Genomic DNA, 15,124 nt, shown 5'->3' on the forward strand with positions numbered 1-15,124 from the left:
TAGAAACCTTCCAAGATACTCCTTTCCACTGTTTCCAACTAAAAATCACTTGTAATCTTCCCCCTACCATTTAAGGTCTTGTATTAAGATACAAGATACATCCATCATCATCAAAACCCTCCTATAGACCTATATTCTCTAGGCTCCTGTGTATTCTGTATATGCCTGATAACCACCACCATTTTAGGACTTAGCAACTGTATTCAGGACAAAGAATTTTTTAAGCCATTTAACAAAAGCACAACAGGACAAATCCACACTTTTATTTATTTTCAAGAAGTTTAAATTCTCGAAGGGTACAGCATCTGGGGGGGGAAAAGAACACAAGGTACATGTTATATACAGGAGTTACTGAATACCACAACATAAATACATCTCTCATCCCATTACCTATCTGAGAGGAACCCAGTGACTCATATCCTCATGGGAAGGGAACTAATGTTTATAGCCTTCAGTTTCTGATTATTCACTGACTAAGAATCAGTACTGGGAACACAGAGTCCATTTAATTTTGCCTCCTCTAACAATACGGGGGCTTCCCAGGTGGTGGTGTGGTAAAGAATCCGCCTGCCAGTGCAGGAGACAAGTCAGAAAGATACCCTGGAGAAGGGCACAGCAACCCACTCCAGTATCCTTGTGTGAGAAATCCCATGGACAGAGGACTCTGGAGGGCTTCAGTCCATGAGGTCACGTTCGGACATGACTGAAGCTACTTCACTCACATGCATTAACAGTAAAAACCTGCTCTGATGAAAAATTTCAACTGCTCAGCAGGGTTCAGTAGTGCCCTGTGTCCCCAAAGATGTAGCCATATCTATTAAAAATGCATCCTAACTAAAGAAAACAGGAGCCATCCTGTTAGAAAAACCACAGAATCTGGAGTTGAAGGCTTTGCCTGAAGCCTTGGGATGTGAGCATCTATTGGCCTTAATACCATTTCAAGACTGTCATGATGAAGAGATGGGAAATATTAAGAATTAAGTCCAAAAAAAAATAATTATGCCAGGAAAAGGTATACTGAATTTTCATTTTCTAGCCATTACTTCAGAGCCTAATACATATGCCAGAAAACTGTTTAAATAGCTGACCCTTGAACATTGCAGTTTGAACTGCACGTGTCCACTTATACACAGATTTTTTTTTTTAGTAAATACATACTACACAATCTGCAGTTGACTGAATCCACAGATGCAGATGGCAACTGCAAAGTTATAGGTAGATTTCCCACTAGCCCCTAACCCCTGTGTTGTTCAAGGGTCAAATGCTATTCCCCACCACTTCCAGGCAGCTTTAGCAATCACCTGAATCTAGGCACAATCCATTTGAACCCTTTGCCTTCGCTTTTCACATAATGCCAAGAAAATGTTCCATAATATATTTTCACAGTAGCCGCTAATTTTACAGCCTGAACTATTGGTGACATTTTATTATCACAATAGTCCTTAGTGGTCCAAGCCGAACCCCTTGAGCTTAGTTTGATTCCACAAGGTTCCATGCTGTTAACAATGTACTTACCACACGAATTCTGTGTCCAATGGCCTTAGCAGGAAGGTTGCTTCGGAATTTGGCACGAACCATGCCACTGTTTCCATGAGCTCGAGTTATCTTTCCCCAGATTACTCTGGTTTTGTTAGGTTTTCCACCAGGAGTTACTGTGTTGCTGATTTTAAGACGATTAAAAATAATAAAGGCATGAGAACCCACAGACCCAATATAGTGTGGTGCAAAATCAAGATGACTTCTAGATCAGTGGCCCTCAACCCCAGTTAACCACTTAATTCACTTGAGAAATAAATGCTAATAGCTCTAATAGTGGAGAAGGCAGGGGGTAGATGAAAAAGGGGACAAAAAAGCTGAGTATAGGGAGAGAACAGCCAGGGAAGACATTACTAAAAAGCTAATGCTGGAAAAAAGACTGGAAGGTAAGGGAACAGCTTGTGTTAAAATAAAAATATATAACCAAGATGAATCTTAGCTGGGTTAAGAGAAAAAACGGGGAGCCCTAAATGCATAAAGTCTTAGACACTCCTTAATGACTTCAGCTTTTAACCATATGAGGGGACCAGCTGGAGTTTCAGCACAAGTATAAATGATCTGACTTATAATTAAAAATCTCAAAGGATCTCTCTGGTTGCAGCAGGAAAAGGGGCTGAAGGAGATGAAAGCATTCCCCAAAGATCTTTTTTAAAACAATTAAAAAACAACAGTCCACCCATTTCTTCCACCTCTCCCTCAGCCTCTATCCCAAAAGTTTTAACTGAGTTGGAATGGGTTTAAGAACCAGTACTCTAGAGAGAGACTGTCTTTAAGCATCCATAAAAAATACAACAAGAGATCAAAAAAATGAATTAAGGTACATGAAAAATGCTCTACAAAACCTTAAAATCATTAAGAAGCTGACTCCTCCTTTCAAACAATTAACAGCTGTAATTTTTCTAAGTGCAGTAGACATCTACATCCAACACTACCCTAAAGTTGCTTAAAATCCCAAAGTAAAAACCACAACCGTATCAATTACTTTACCAACTTAAAATGTGACAAATCAAGTAAAAAGTCCAGAGTATAATACTATACACTTACTTCTTTGCTTTGTACACATAAGCACATCTCTTGCCTAAATAGAATTCAGTTTCATCTCGAGCATATACACCTTCAATTTTCAGGAGAGCAGTGTGTTCCCTTTGGTTCCGCAGACCCCGTTTATAGCCAGCAAAAATGGCCTTGGACCACAGCCTAAGACAAAATACATTGTTAATTCTAAGCTGTTAAAAGATCTCATTAAACTTCAACAAGCAACAGGTATGGTTTGACTTGTGATGACCCCCACCTAAATTTACCTATACCAAACATCTATTTTTTTTTCCCCACCAGACTTAAACTTCCATTTATGATCACGCCTAATAAACAAGTACACTGTAAATACAAAGCAATGCTATTTAAAACACATACCTTCCAGACATATTTGTCGTTTTAGAAGTCCCGTTCCCAGCAGGCCTTAAAACAAAAATAATCAGTTTAAAACCCTGCAATGCCCGTTTGCCACCTACTAGCTTCCTGTGGAACAGCACCCCAAACTCAAAGAATGCTGGATAAGTAAGCAAACGCCAAAATGAAGATAAAAACTAAAGTGGCAAGATTCTACACTACAAGACATAACTCCTAGAAACACCAAAAGAAAGTCTTAAGAAAATTTATGCTACGATCACTACGAAAAAATGAAGGTCAAGAAGCCAGAGAAGAACGCAGAGAACCCTTTTACACACTGAACGGGAAAGAAAAGCTAAGGGAAGACATAGTAAACATGCAAAAAACAGGTTTGAGGTGGTAGTAAGTGGACAAAGAACCCTGCCTAAAGGTGCCGCTGCTGCCAGACAAAATGCATCTATTTTGTATTTTACTCCGCTAGGGCGCGGAAGCAACTGGGGTTACCGGAGCACCCATTCTCGGAGGCCAGGGGACCAGCACCATCAGTCCCATATCTCCTCCATCCTGTCCTCCCTGTTGCTGGAAATCACAGAAATCTTTAGCTGATAGTGCCTCGGAGTCACACCAGTGCCTCGTCCGAGAGATATAGCCGAGCCTACCCCACTTATTTGCTCCCAAAGCTCAGCTGCAGGAAATCCACACACCTTCACAGGGTCCAAGATGGCTGAAAGAGACCAGCGAGGACCCGCCGCGTGGCCTTGTGGGTAAACACATCTCCGCCCCGCCCCCGTTTAGGTAACTTCCGCGGCCGCCAAAAAAACCAAGCCTCAGAAATCGCCTTCTGACTGAAATAAACCACGTTCAAAATCACCTGTACAATTCTTTCCCTAAGTCCTTTTATCTTTGTAAGCTGCAAATGTATTATTTTGGAACACAGGGAGGCAAAATGGTAGCCAGCTAAAAGAGAAGAAAAGGTCCTCCGAAGCTGTCCGTTGCCATAGAAACACCTTAGCTTGGTTCCGACGGCATCCGGGGGTGTAGTTGGCAAAGTGAAGCCGGAGGGGAGGACGACCTACTCTTCGAGTACCCTAGAACTGATTCGCCAACAAGGGGGTATTTTTCCTTCTTACTTACCACTTAGGAATAGGGCAAACGGAAGCTCTCGGATCCTACCCTGGAAGAGAAAGACCGCGAGCAAGAAAGCAGGAGGAGAAAGCTCTTACTTCTCTATATCTTTCCTACCCCTTTGCGTCTAGTGTACTCAGTCGCGTCTATTTGTGACTCTGTGCACCGTCCTCCATCAGGCTCTCTGCCCATGGGATTCTCTAGGCAAGAGTACTGGAGTGGGTTGCCAGGCTCTCCTCCAAGGGATCTTCCCCACCCAAGGAGCTTATCCGCATCTCTTGGATTGGCCGGCGGGTTCTTTACTACCAGCGCCACCTGGGAAGCCCTCTTCTGCCTTTCTGCGTCCTTGTTCAGTCGTGTCCGACTCTTTGCGACCCTATGGACTGTAGCGCGCCAGGCTCCTCTGTCCATGGGAAGAAGAACCTCCTCTTGCCTCCTCTCTCCAGGCAAGATTACTGGAATGGGTTGCCATTCCCTCCTCCAGGGGATCTCTCCAATCCAGGGATCAAACCAGCGTCTCCTTTGGCTCCTGCATTTTAAGCGGATTCTTTACCCATTGAGCCACCTGGAACGCCCGCCCCGCCCCCCCTGCCCCCCCCCCCTCCACCACCGCCTCCCGCCTTACCACCCGTTTAATCCTTTCCTCCTTTTACTCCTTTATCTCTTTCGAGAAATGACTTAAGTTCTTACCGCCATTCTTCGTTTTGAGTCCGAGGGTGAAGAGCACAGCCCTGACAAAGCCTTGTTGCCTTTTAAGGAGAACTCAGCTGCCAAAAGACTTTCCTGGTGGCTCACCGGTAAAAAAAAAAAAAAAAAAAAATCCCCCTGCCAATGCAGGAGACGCGGGTTCCATCTCTGGGTTGAGAAGATCCCCTGGAGAAGGAAATGGCAACCCACTCCAGTATTCTTGCCTGGGAAATCCCATGGACAGTGGAGTCTGCCAGGCTAGAGTCCATGGGGTCGCAAAAAAGCTGGACACGACTTAACGACAGGAGTTGCTAAACTCCAAGTGCCCATCACCTAGCCCAAGTGCAGTTGGTCTTCAGTAAATATTTGTGCACTGGAATGGGATAGCTCAGTGGATGCCAGAGATTTACCTTTCCTAATTATTGCACATTTATTTGTGTTGCCCTATGGATTCATTCATTTTTTCCAACAGTTTGTTGAATGACTGACTACCATGTACAAAATTTTGTTCTTGGCTTGGAGGATGCTGCAGTAAACAGAACAACAGAAATCTGTGCCCTCATGGAGCTTACATCCTAGTAGGAGAGCAAGACAACGAGCGAGTAAAATGTAAAATATATGGCACATTAGAAGGTGGTGTGAGAAAAAAATTGTTCATGGAGCTTGGCTCCAGTTGGGCAAAGTGATAGATACAGAGCAAAATGCCACTGATAGAAGCTGGTACCTGATGGACCAGTAGGACTTTACAAGGTGAAGAGGTTAGGGGAAGAGTGGTTCAAGCTGAAAGAATAGCATATGCAAAAGCCCTGAGTTAGAAGGGAGCATGATTCCTTAGAAGAAAGAAGCCCATTGAAGCTGGAGCCATGAGAGCAATAAAAGGGCAGTGCTAGATGGATCTGGAGAGGAACAGAGGAGCAGGCCCTATGGTCCAAGTTAAGAATTTTAGTTTTTTCCTCAAGTTAATGGGAAACCATTGAAAGGTTCTAAGAAATACAATGAAATTTTCAATTTTATAAGATGAGCCCTTTATTTCAAAAAGATCACTTTTAATTTGGAAGCTGTTAGAGTAGTTCAAGCAAGAAAAAACAGCTAGATTCAGCAGGGTATTGGGTGAAATAGAAATTGAAAGTAAAATCCACAGGACCTGGTGATGATTTGAATTGGGGGAATGCTGATGTCAGGATGAAGGAGGAAGCAGAAATGACTCCTGAGTTTCTAGTGTTGAGGAATGAGCAGCCAGAACTTGAAAGCACTAAGCCTAGGCCTTTATTACTTACGTGAGGCATACTTACTGATGCTGCAGGCCTGAAAAATGGAAAAATAAAGAACGACGCAGCAAAAGAACAAAATCTTAATAGCATATTAACTTGCTTCTAAGACTGCCCTTGTACTGGAAAATTTAGCTAGTTTGGAATATCTTTTTTTTTTTTTTTTTTAACCCAATAAACATGTAGATTTATTTTAGATTGGTTTGGTACATGATACAGATTGGTTTTGCAGTTTTTAATGAACTGAAATAGAAATTTCTAAATACAGCAGTGTCTGCCTGTGCAACAATTATCCGTAAGGTAAGATATGGGATTTTAATAGAACTACAATCTGCATGAACAAATCAGGTGAAAAATCTGAAAATGTTTCTATATACTTTCTGGATTAAAAAAAAAAACAAACCCAAATCATTAATGGCTCAAGATACTAAACTGCTCAACAGGGGAAAAGGCTGTGAGTTCACTGTAAGAGCTCTTCTTGTAAAATCTAATTCCATATTATGATTCTGTTAGAGCAGTATTCAAAACTACAGAAGATGAGAGGCTTCATCAGCTACATTTTCACAGAAATAGCTATAGCGTTAACGTTAATGTGTGGCAAGGTATTCGTATCTAAGTAAATGACAATTACACCATTGTAGCTAATTTTTACCCCCTTGGGAGAATGGAAATTCTGTGTATTTTCAACTGAATTTTGTATCTTAAAGCAATCACTAAAAGCTAACAGCCATGGCACCATAATAAACATTTTTGTGAGGTACCTAGAATATCACTACTGAGGGAAACACAAAAATGTGAGGTAAGCCTACCTTTTCCCAAAAACCTTTGAAGCCAGAGATTTTAAACAATTAAGGCACTTGAAAACATTAGGTATATGTACAAATGTGCAAGTAAAACAAACTTTAGCTGTACCAGCAAGTAACAAAGAAACAGTAAATCTTCACTTTAAGAACCTTTAATTATCTAAATATAAGGAATTCTGGCTTATGAAATGGACCAAAGCAACTTGTCTTGTACTATAAAATATTGAAAACCAGTACTAAAATCGGCCCCTATAGGCTAAAGAAACTAAAACAAAACATCTTAATGACCTAGAAAAGCAAAAGTTCATTTTAAACTGATTTAAGCCCCTGAACTAATCCAATGTGTAAAAGGCAGGGAAGAAATATCCCTCAACCTGAAAAAAACTAGTGCTTCATGAGGAAACTAAAAAATAAAAAGTACACATGCTTTTCCTACAACAGGAATCGAAACTAAGAAGAAAGCCTGGGAGAGGAGAAACAAAAAGTTCAATCTGTTTATCCAGAGCAATTATCAATAAAAATTTAGTCATCTGATCAACTAAATTTTTTCTGAAATTATACTGCTCACATTTGCTATTTCAAAACTTAAAATGACTGTCTCATTTAAAGAGTTATAGTAAGTGATTCTAAAACAACTTATTTCTTCCTTGTCTTATAGAAGTTACTTTTCAAAAAAGCTCGGTGGAAATCTTTTTAAGGTACAATAGTGTTAGGATACTTTTTCGAAGTACAAAGGAAAACACAATTAAATCAACTTTATCTTTATACTTTTTAACAGCCATAAGAAAAATGGTAGGAGGTCCAATAGATGAAGGCTTTCGACTCTGTAGAATATCATTTAAGTTACTCAGGCTTGAAATAAAGTAGGTAAGTTTTCAATTAAATACTAATAGTATGGTATCTAAAAGCAGGTTTACTACTGCTCACATCAACAGTTACATCCTCAAACCAACCTTTCCCTTCATTAACGTAAAAGAACAAATCACCAACATTTTTTAAGTTACAGTCTACCTTTCAGTCTGTCTTTTAAGGCACTGTTCTTTATTTCTCAATGATATAAGGTGCTTTACAAGTATGAACAATAACCTGCTATACTTTTCATGTTGTGTATCCTCTCATTTCTTTAAATCTGGAATGTAATTCCCTGTGTGGCATCTTTTTTCTAATGCAGAAAAAAATAACTTATCAAGCACAAAATTTTACTCTAAGGGTACTAAACTTATAAATTTATTCCACTTTTGAAACGATGGCCAAAAATCCACCTGATTGATGCTCATTTGGCACATTCTTCTCAATTCTGGTCACTAAACTACATCCTGAGTTAGGATGAAAATAATGCAGCTTTCAGGCTTAAAACGACTACATTTAAATTGCCAAAAGAGTCATGAGGTTGTCTGCACAGGACAACGTTTTCCATCACTTACAGTTACATTTGGCATGTCAAGCAGAGAGAACACAATCCCACAGCAGCAGCCATGTAAAATGAAAGACAGCCGCAAGGACTCATGCAGCGTACTTTAAATAGGCCCGTTGAGCAAAGTGACTGAACTGATTCTTCTTCAAGGGTGATGCTCCTATATGCATCCTTTGAAAAATTAAAGATCCTAGAATAGCGTCTTCCATATGGGACATCTTGAAAGATAATATTTTGGTTTCAGTGAGTTACACGCCAGTCCTTGTTAATTTAGTGGGTCTCTTTACAGAGTGTGGTAGTTTCGTTCTTTAGATTTGCAAAATTTATACAGAAAGAAAATTACAGCCTGCACACCCAAGACAAGGACAATTCCTCCAATGAAACTGGCTGCATCAAAGGTAGACTTCCGCATAGGTTGTACAGTTGGAGATAAAGTGGTATTAGTTGTACCTGACGTAGTAGCTGTGGTGGAAGTTGTAGTAGTGGAAGGCAGAGTTGTGGTTTTAGCTGTAGAATTGGTTGGCGTTGGTGTGGTAGTGGGCACAGAACAGAATCCTGTGGTGTTCACCACCTTGCAATCACCAGCTGTTGAATTATCTGAACAGTAGCTTTTACCTTTACATTCTATCCAAAAGCAGGTAGCATTACCATCAACACAGGAAACACAACTGTTTCGGCTTCCACAGATATCTGGTGCTGGAGTGGTGACCAGCGGCGGCGGGAGAGTCGTCGGTGACACCGGGACTGTCGTGGTGGTGGGCGGTGGAGACGAGGCTGTAGTCACGTTCGGGGCCACGGTGGTGTTCCCAGCCGCTGTGATTACGCAGAGCGCAGCCAGGCAGCCGACGGCCAAAAGCAGCGGGCGAGAGAGACAGCCCAGACATCGCGTCCTCCGCGCTGGCGCTAGAGTGAAAGCTGGGACACCCTAGGCTGCGTCCGTCCCTCTGTCCGGAATATCTTTTTTTTTCCAGTTTATGTAAAGATTCTTTCAGTTCAGTTCAGTCGCTCAGTCTTGTCTGACTCTTTGCAACCCCATGAATTGCAGCACGTCAGTCCTCCCTGTCCATCACCAACTCCCGGAGTCCACCCAAACTCATGTCCATCGAGTCGGTGATGCCATCTAACCATCTCATCCTCTGTTGTTCCCTTCTCCTGCCCTCAATCTTTCCCAGCATCAGGGTCTTTTCAAATGTGTCAGTTCTTCAAATCAGGTGGCCAAAGTATTGGAGTTTCAAGTTCAACATCAGTCCTTCCAATGAACACCCAGGACTGATCTCCTTTAGGATGGACTGGTTGGATCTCTTTGCAGTCCAAGGGACTCTCAAGAGTCTTCTCCAACACCACAGTTCAAAAGCATCAATTCTTCTGTGCTCAGCTTTCTTTATAGTCCAACTATCACATCCATACATGCTGCTACTGCTGCTAAGTCACTTCAGTCCTGTCTGACTCTATGCGACCTCATAGATAGCAGCCCACTAGGCTCCTCTGTCCCTGGGATTCTCCAGGCAAGAATACGGGTGTGGGTTGCCATTTCCTTCTCCAATGCATGAAAGTGAAAAGTGAAAGTGAAGTCGCTCAGTCATGCCCGACTCTTAGCGACCCCATGGACTGCAGCCTACCAGGCTCCTCTGTACATGAGATTTTCCAGGCAAGAGTACTGGAGTGGGTTGCCATTGCCTTCTCCATCCATACATGACCACTGGAAAAACCATAGCCTTGACTAGATGGACCTTTGTTGACAAAGTAATGTCTTGGCTTTTTAATATGCTGTCTAGGTTGGTCATAACTTTCCTTCCAAGGTAAGCGTCTTTTAATTTCATGGCTGCAGTCACCATCTGCAGTGATTTTGGAGCCTGAAAAAATAAAGTCAGCCACTGTTTCCACTGCTTCCCTATATATTTGCCATGAAGTGATGGGACCGGATGCCATGATCTTCGTTTTCTGAATGTTGAGCTTTAAGCTAACTTTTTCACTCTCCTCTTTCACTTTCATCGAGAGGCTTTTTAGTTCCTCTTCACTTTCTGCTGTAAAGGTGGTGTCATCTGCATACCTGAGGTCATTGATATTTCTCCAGGCACTCTTGATTCCAGCTTGTGCTTCCTCCAGCCCAGTGTTTCTCATGATGTACTCTGCATAGAAGTTAAATAAGCAGGGTGACAATATACAGCCTTGACTTATTCCTTTTCCTATTTGGAACCAGTCTGTTGTTCCATGTCCAGTTCTAACTTGCTTCCTGACCTGCATACAGGTTTCTCAAGAGGCAGGTCAGGTGGTCTGGTATTCCCATCTCTTTCATAATTTTCCACAGTTTATTGTGATCCACACAGTCAAAGGCTCTGGCATAGTCAATAAAGCAGAAATAGATGTTTTTCTGGAACTCTCTTGCTTTTTTGATGATCCAGCAGATGTTGGATCTCTGGTTCCTCTGCCTTTTCTAAAACCAGCTTGAACATCTATAATATTCTTTCAGTTTTGCATATAAAATGTTTGTTGCATGGGACATACTTGTACCACCCTCCTAAGGATCACTTTATTGTAGACAAGATCATACTGCAAACTTACTATTCATTGTTTGCTCTGTATATGGCAAAATTCTCCGTAGTCTGTTCTCATTGTAAAGCTTATTTAACCAGAAAGGACTTTCCTTTACTGAGGAAGGATAACATATTGATAGCAGTATTAAACTTATTTTCAGAATAAATAGTTTTTCTAGGTATAATGGCAATTGTTTTTCTGGATGCAATAAATTCTGTTAATCTAGCAGATAGGGGAATGGAACCATCAAATATTTTAGTAATCAGAATAACAGAAAAGTAAATCTGTTGTATATGGAGATTACCAGTTAATACTCAGAATATAATTTAAAAACATACAAAAGACATATTGGACATTGGTGGTGGTGGTTGAGTTGCTAAGTCATGTCCATGTGAACTGTAGCCTACCAGGCTCCTCTGTCCATGGGATATCTCAGGCAAGAATTCTGGAATGTGTTGCCATTTCTTTCTGTAGGGGATCTTTCTGACCCGGAGATCAAACACATATCTCCTGCACTGCAGTCAGATTCTTTACTGCTGAGCCACCAGGGAAGCCCTACATTGGCATTAATTTGCCTTAAGAAACACAAAGATTGCATGTATCTGCCAGTAGTTAAGCTGGATACTAAATAGACCTGTGCCATTTGATGGCAGTGATTCTTCCATCTCTGATACTGCTCTGCAAAGCTAAAGGGGATAAGCCACAGCTCTTGTACTTCTTTTTCTCTTAGTGGGAGGGTATAGAGATAAATGTCATTCAACACTCCCTTAAACTAATCTCAATGTTTTTTCCCACTTTAGGTGATTGCATTTCCATGAGATTATAATGTACCAAGAAAATTAAAACTAACTAAAGAAGAATGGAAGAGTATGTTCCAAATTCCAGTTTATTATACATATTTATGAAATGACTTATATTAAATTTCTGTGTATTATTTACCCTAGCTGTGTAACAAATTACTCCAAAACTTAGTGACTTAAAAATATAAATGTTTATTATTTCACATAGTTTCTGAAGGTCAGGAATTTGGGAGTAGCTTGGTTATATGGGTCAAGAATTGAGGAGCAGCTTAGTGGGATGGTTCTGTTTTGGGGTTTCTTATAAGCTGAAGTTGGTCAGGGCTGCAGTCATCTGAAGACTTGACTGGGGCTAGGGTATCCACTCCAAGATGGCTCGTTTACAGAGCTGGCAAGTTGATGCTGTCTTTTGTCAAGAGGCCTTAGTTCCTCACTCTCATGAGACTTTTCATAGGGCTTCTGAAGTATCCTCATGACAAGGCATCTGGATTCCCACAGAGTGAGAGATTTGAGAAAATGATAGAGAAACTTTAATGTCTCAAAATCACCTGGCCTTGGAAGCCACTATATCCTTTTGCTTATATAGGTTAGTCCTGTTCAGTGTGGGGAAGACCACAGAAGGGCATGAGTACAAGAAGGTGAGACTCATATGGGCCACCTTGAGAATGGCTACTCCATTCCACTTTTTGCTAACTGAAACAGAGCAGGGCCCTGTAGGGCTCCCAGGCATGGAGGCCTTTCTGTCTCCCATTTCTTATAGGCAAGACTCCAGCATTATAACTTTCCTTGAGTTCCAAAGGGCAGATTTGAACAGTTGCTAATCAAGGGTGTACGTGCTAAGTTGCTTCAGTCATGTCCCATTCTTTGCGACCCCATGGACTGTAGCCCTCCAGGCTCCTCTGTCCACGGGGATTCTCCAGGCAAGAATACTGGAGTAGGGTGCCATTTCCTTTTCCAGGGGATCTTTCCTACCCAGGGATTGAACCAGCACCTCTTATGTCTCCTGCATTGGCAGGTGGGTTCTTTACCACGGGAGCCACCTGGGAAGCTAATCAAGGGAAAGTGAAAATGAAAAGTAGCCCAGTCGTGTCCGACTCTTTACAACCCCCTGGACTATACAGTCCATGGAATTCTCCAGGCCAGAATACTGGAGTGGGTAGCCTTTCCCTTCTCTAGGGGACCTTCCTAAACCAGGGATGGAACCCAGGTCTCCCGCATTGCAGGTGGATTCTTTACCAACTAAGCTATCAGGGAAGCCCAATCAAGGGAGAAGCAGCCAAAAATCACCAGAGGCAAGATGAAAGGGAACAGAGAAGCTCATCAAGATTAGAAGACCCACCACCTAAAATGAGATTAAGAAAGTGCAAATTCTGCCCACACTCTAATCTTGTTAGAGACCCCACATTTGACCCTCATCAAATTCTCTAGGGTTGGGACTCTTGGTTTTTTGAGACTGAACATGGTTTTAGGTTCCTCTTTGCCTGGCAAAGCAATAAAGCTAGCTATCCTTTTCTCCACCCCAAACTCTGTCTCCAGGATTTGATTTGGCACCCAGTGTACAGAGAGTCTCAGCTTTCAGTTAACATAACCATGAGACAATTTTGGTTAGCACCTGAAAATGTTGCTAGGAAAAAAGTTTATTTGGCTCACGTTCAAACTGGTTAAGCATAGTCAAATAGCAGGGGCTCCACATCTTTTATGAACAATAAGTTGCTTTTCTTTGGGAAGTCAGAATGTTACTGGGGGTTATTAAGCAGAATCATCTGCAAAGTACTTCTGTTCATTCTCTTGAGTATATGGCAAAATGGACTTTACAGGAACCCATCTACATGCTGCCTGTGTTTTTGGATTTAAGTCATTTTAAACATTTGATGGCTGACTTTTTTTTTCCTTCCTTCTTTCTTTAGAGGTCAACTGGAAGCCTCAAATCTTCCTCCAGGAGCTTGGCCTTCTGAAGTGACGGTGTCAGTGACAGGAGAACCACCTAATACTTCTGTAGAAGAAAAGGAAGAAACAGCCAAAGAAGCAGTCATAGAAACCAGCCCAGAAATCATGAAGCCGCTATCCATTCTAGACGTGCTGAGGATCTCTGCAGTTTTGGAGGACACCACAGACCAGCTCTCCATTCTAAATTATATCATGCCAGTTCAGTATGAAAAAAGACAAAGCATCAGCATGGTATATACATTCACCATTACTTAATTTTTGCTTTCTCTTTATCTCTCCATCATTTGCAGTACCTACGCCATTCAATTCAACTTGGGGAATAGCACCTTCTAGTCAGGTAAAGGGCTACAGTAATTAAGATATGTACTCTCAGTTAATGGAGTGAAATAGACATGGCTCACGGTACATCTCACAAAATATCATTTTCTCCTGATATATTGGTGTTATTCTAAAAAGTCCATAGATAAGTCAGTGTAAATACAATATATATACTGAGGAGATAAATAATTGTGTTGTCTTATTTGTCTTGTATTGGTATTTGTCAGCTGGCAACCCACTCCAGTATTCTTGCCTGGAGAATCCCCATGGACAGAGGAGCCTGGTGGGCTACAGTCCATGGGGTTGCAGAGTTGGACTGAGCGATTAAGCACAACAGCACAAAAGCTAACTGAACACGAGGGGGAGGAAATTCAACTGGACCTTGTCAACACTGCTTTCATCTAAAATGACTTTGTCATTGCTAAATATGTTGCAATCTGCTTTTCTGAATATCCAGCCACATTATTGCATTAGCCATTACATTTTCAATGATGTTATGGATTCCTCCCTCAAAGCACCACTGAGTTACAAAAAACTCAACTTGGTAGTGAGCAAAATCTTTCATAAATTCTTAAGCCCTTAAACCAGAAACAAATTTTTAAGTACAAATTTTATTACATTTTATTTTAGGTACATATTTATTAAGTTTAACAAAATTATATAATTTGTACAGAATATATCTGATTCTGTGATAAATGCAACTTGCTATAAAAATGAGAAGGTAAATTAATTTTCATGTCTGATAGAAAAGAAGTCCATATTTACTGTGACTAGAAAATTAAATTTCCCTTTAATTGCCCCTTACAATTTTATAATTATTATTATTATTACTACTGCTATATTTATAAACTGGATTCACAAAACTTTTATTAGAGTTTTAAAAGTGGATTTGAAGTTACAGGATCATTATGGTTGAATTGTGCAATAAGCAATTCATTTCACTTTCTCAGTCTTAGTTTTCTCATTTATGAATGAATTGTGGTGGAGTTTTAACTAAATGAGCCCTTCTAATACTAACATTCTATGAGTTTTAGGGTGATTTTAAAACATTATTTTATTTTGTATTATAGGAATTTTGCAACAAATTAGTTTCCTTATTAATTTATGAAAAGCAAAGATCTGGAAATCCAAGAACTAAACCTTTCAGTACACTTAAAATTAGTCTAATTCTTAAATTGTTTGTTAACAGATAGTACAGAAGAGACACTAACCTCGCTAATTATCTTCAGTTAACAAGATAAAGTTTTCTCAATGATATTTACTGTCAGTCTTTAAAAACGGTACTTTTCCATCATAGAAACTCAA

At 40.7% G+C, this 15,124-nt stretch overlaps 3 protein-coding genes across 9 annotated transcripts in view; 1 reads left to right on the forward strand and 2 right to left on the reverse strand.

The window, feature by feature from the left end:
• IQCG (IQ motif containing G) overlaps positions 1-15,124 on the forward strand; it is a 54,701-nt gene that overhangs the window by 4,380 nt on the left and 35,197 nt on the right. For 2 of the 5 annotated variants that reach the window (XM_044942769.2, XR_006551073.2), the window contains exons 1-3: positions 3,879-4,038; positions 11,558-11,624; positions 13,462-13,732. In XM_044942769.2, coding sequence (XP_044798704.2) covers positions 11,617-11,624; positions 13,462-13,732 — 279 coding nt within the window. In that variant the 5' untranslated portion in view covers positions 3,879-4,038; positions 11,558-11,616. Of the gene's footprint in view, positions 1-3,878; positions 4,039-11,557; positions 11,625-13,461; positions 13,733-15,124 lie in introns of those variants that run through there. The other 3 variants (XM_044942771.2, XM_044942773.2, XM_044942774.2) reach the window with 3 other exon arrangements.
• On the reverse strand, positions 249-3,739 carry RPL35A (ribosomal protein L35a). Of its 3 annotated transcripts, none has more exons than XM_006078509.4 (5): positions 3,630-3,739; positions 2,950-2,994; positions 2,581-2,733; positions 1,516-1,660; positions 249-305 (listed from the first exon to the last, which is right to left on the reverse strand). In XM_006078509.4, the coding sequence occupies exons 2-5, from the start codon at positions 2,958-2,960 to the stop codon at positions 282-284; spliced, it is 333 nt and encodes a 110-aa protein (XP_006078571.1). In that variant the 5' UTR covers positions 2,961-2,994; positions 3,630-3,739; the 3' UTR covers positions 249-281. The 3 variants fall into 3 exon arrangements, with proteins under 3 accessions (XP_006078571.1, XP_006078572.1, XP_044798727.1); XM_006078510.4 differs by having other exon boundaries at positions 3,585-3,659; XM_044942792.2 differs by lacking the exon at positions 3,630-3,739 and adding an exon at positions 3,430-3,453.
• LOC123333647 (sialomucin core protein 24-like) lies at positions 6,297-10,791 on the reverse strand. The gene is made up of 2 exons (XM_044942783.2): positions 10,785-10,791; positions 6,297-9,125 (listed from the first exon to the last, which is right to left on the reverse strand). The coding sequence occupies exons 1-2, from the start codon at positions 10,789-10,791 to the stop codon at positions 8,506-8,508; spliced, it is 627 nt and encodes a 208-aa protein (XP_044798718.2). The 3' UTR covers positions 6,297-8,505.

The sequence above is a fragment of the Bubalus bubalis genome, chromosome 1 (assembly GCF_019923935.1).
Source record: "Bubalus bubalis isolate 160015118507 breed Murrah chromosome 1, NDDB_SH_1, whole genome shotgun sequence".
In the NCBI taxonomy this organism is placed as follows: domain Eukaryota; kingdom Metazoa; phylum Chordata; class Mammalia; order Artiodactyla; family Bovidae; genus Bubalus; species Bubalus bubalis.

What these genes read in the sequence shown, in the direction of transcription:
- RPL35A (XM_006078509.4), bottom strand. An exon ending in TATGTGTACAAAGCAAAGAA is followed by an intron (nt 1,661 to 2,580) that starts GTAAGTGTATAG and finishes TCTTAAAATCAG; the next exon opens with CAACACAGTAACTCCTGGTG. An exon ending in TTGGACACAGAATTCGTGTG is followed by an intron (nt 306 to 1,515) that starts GTAAGTACATTG and finishes TTCCCCCCCCAG; the next exon opens with ATGCTGTACCCTTCGAGAAT.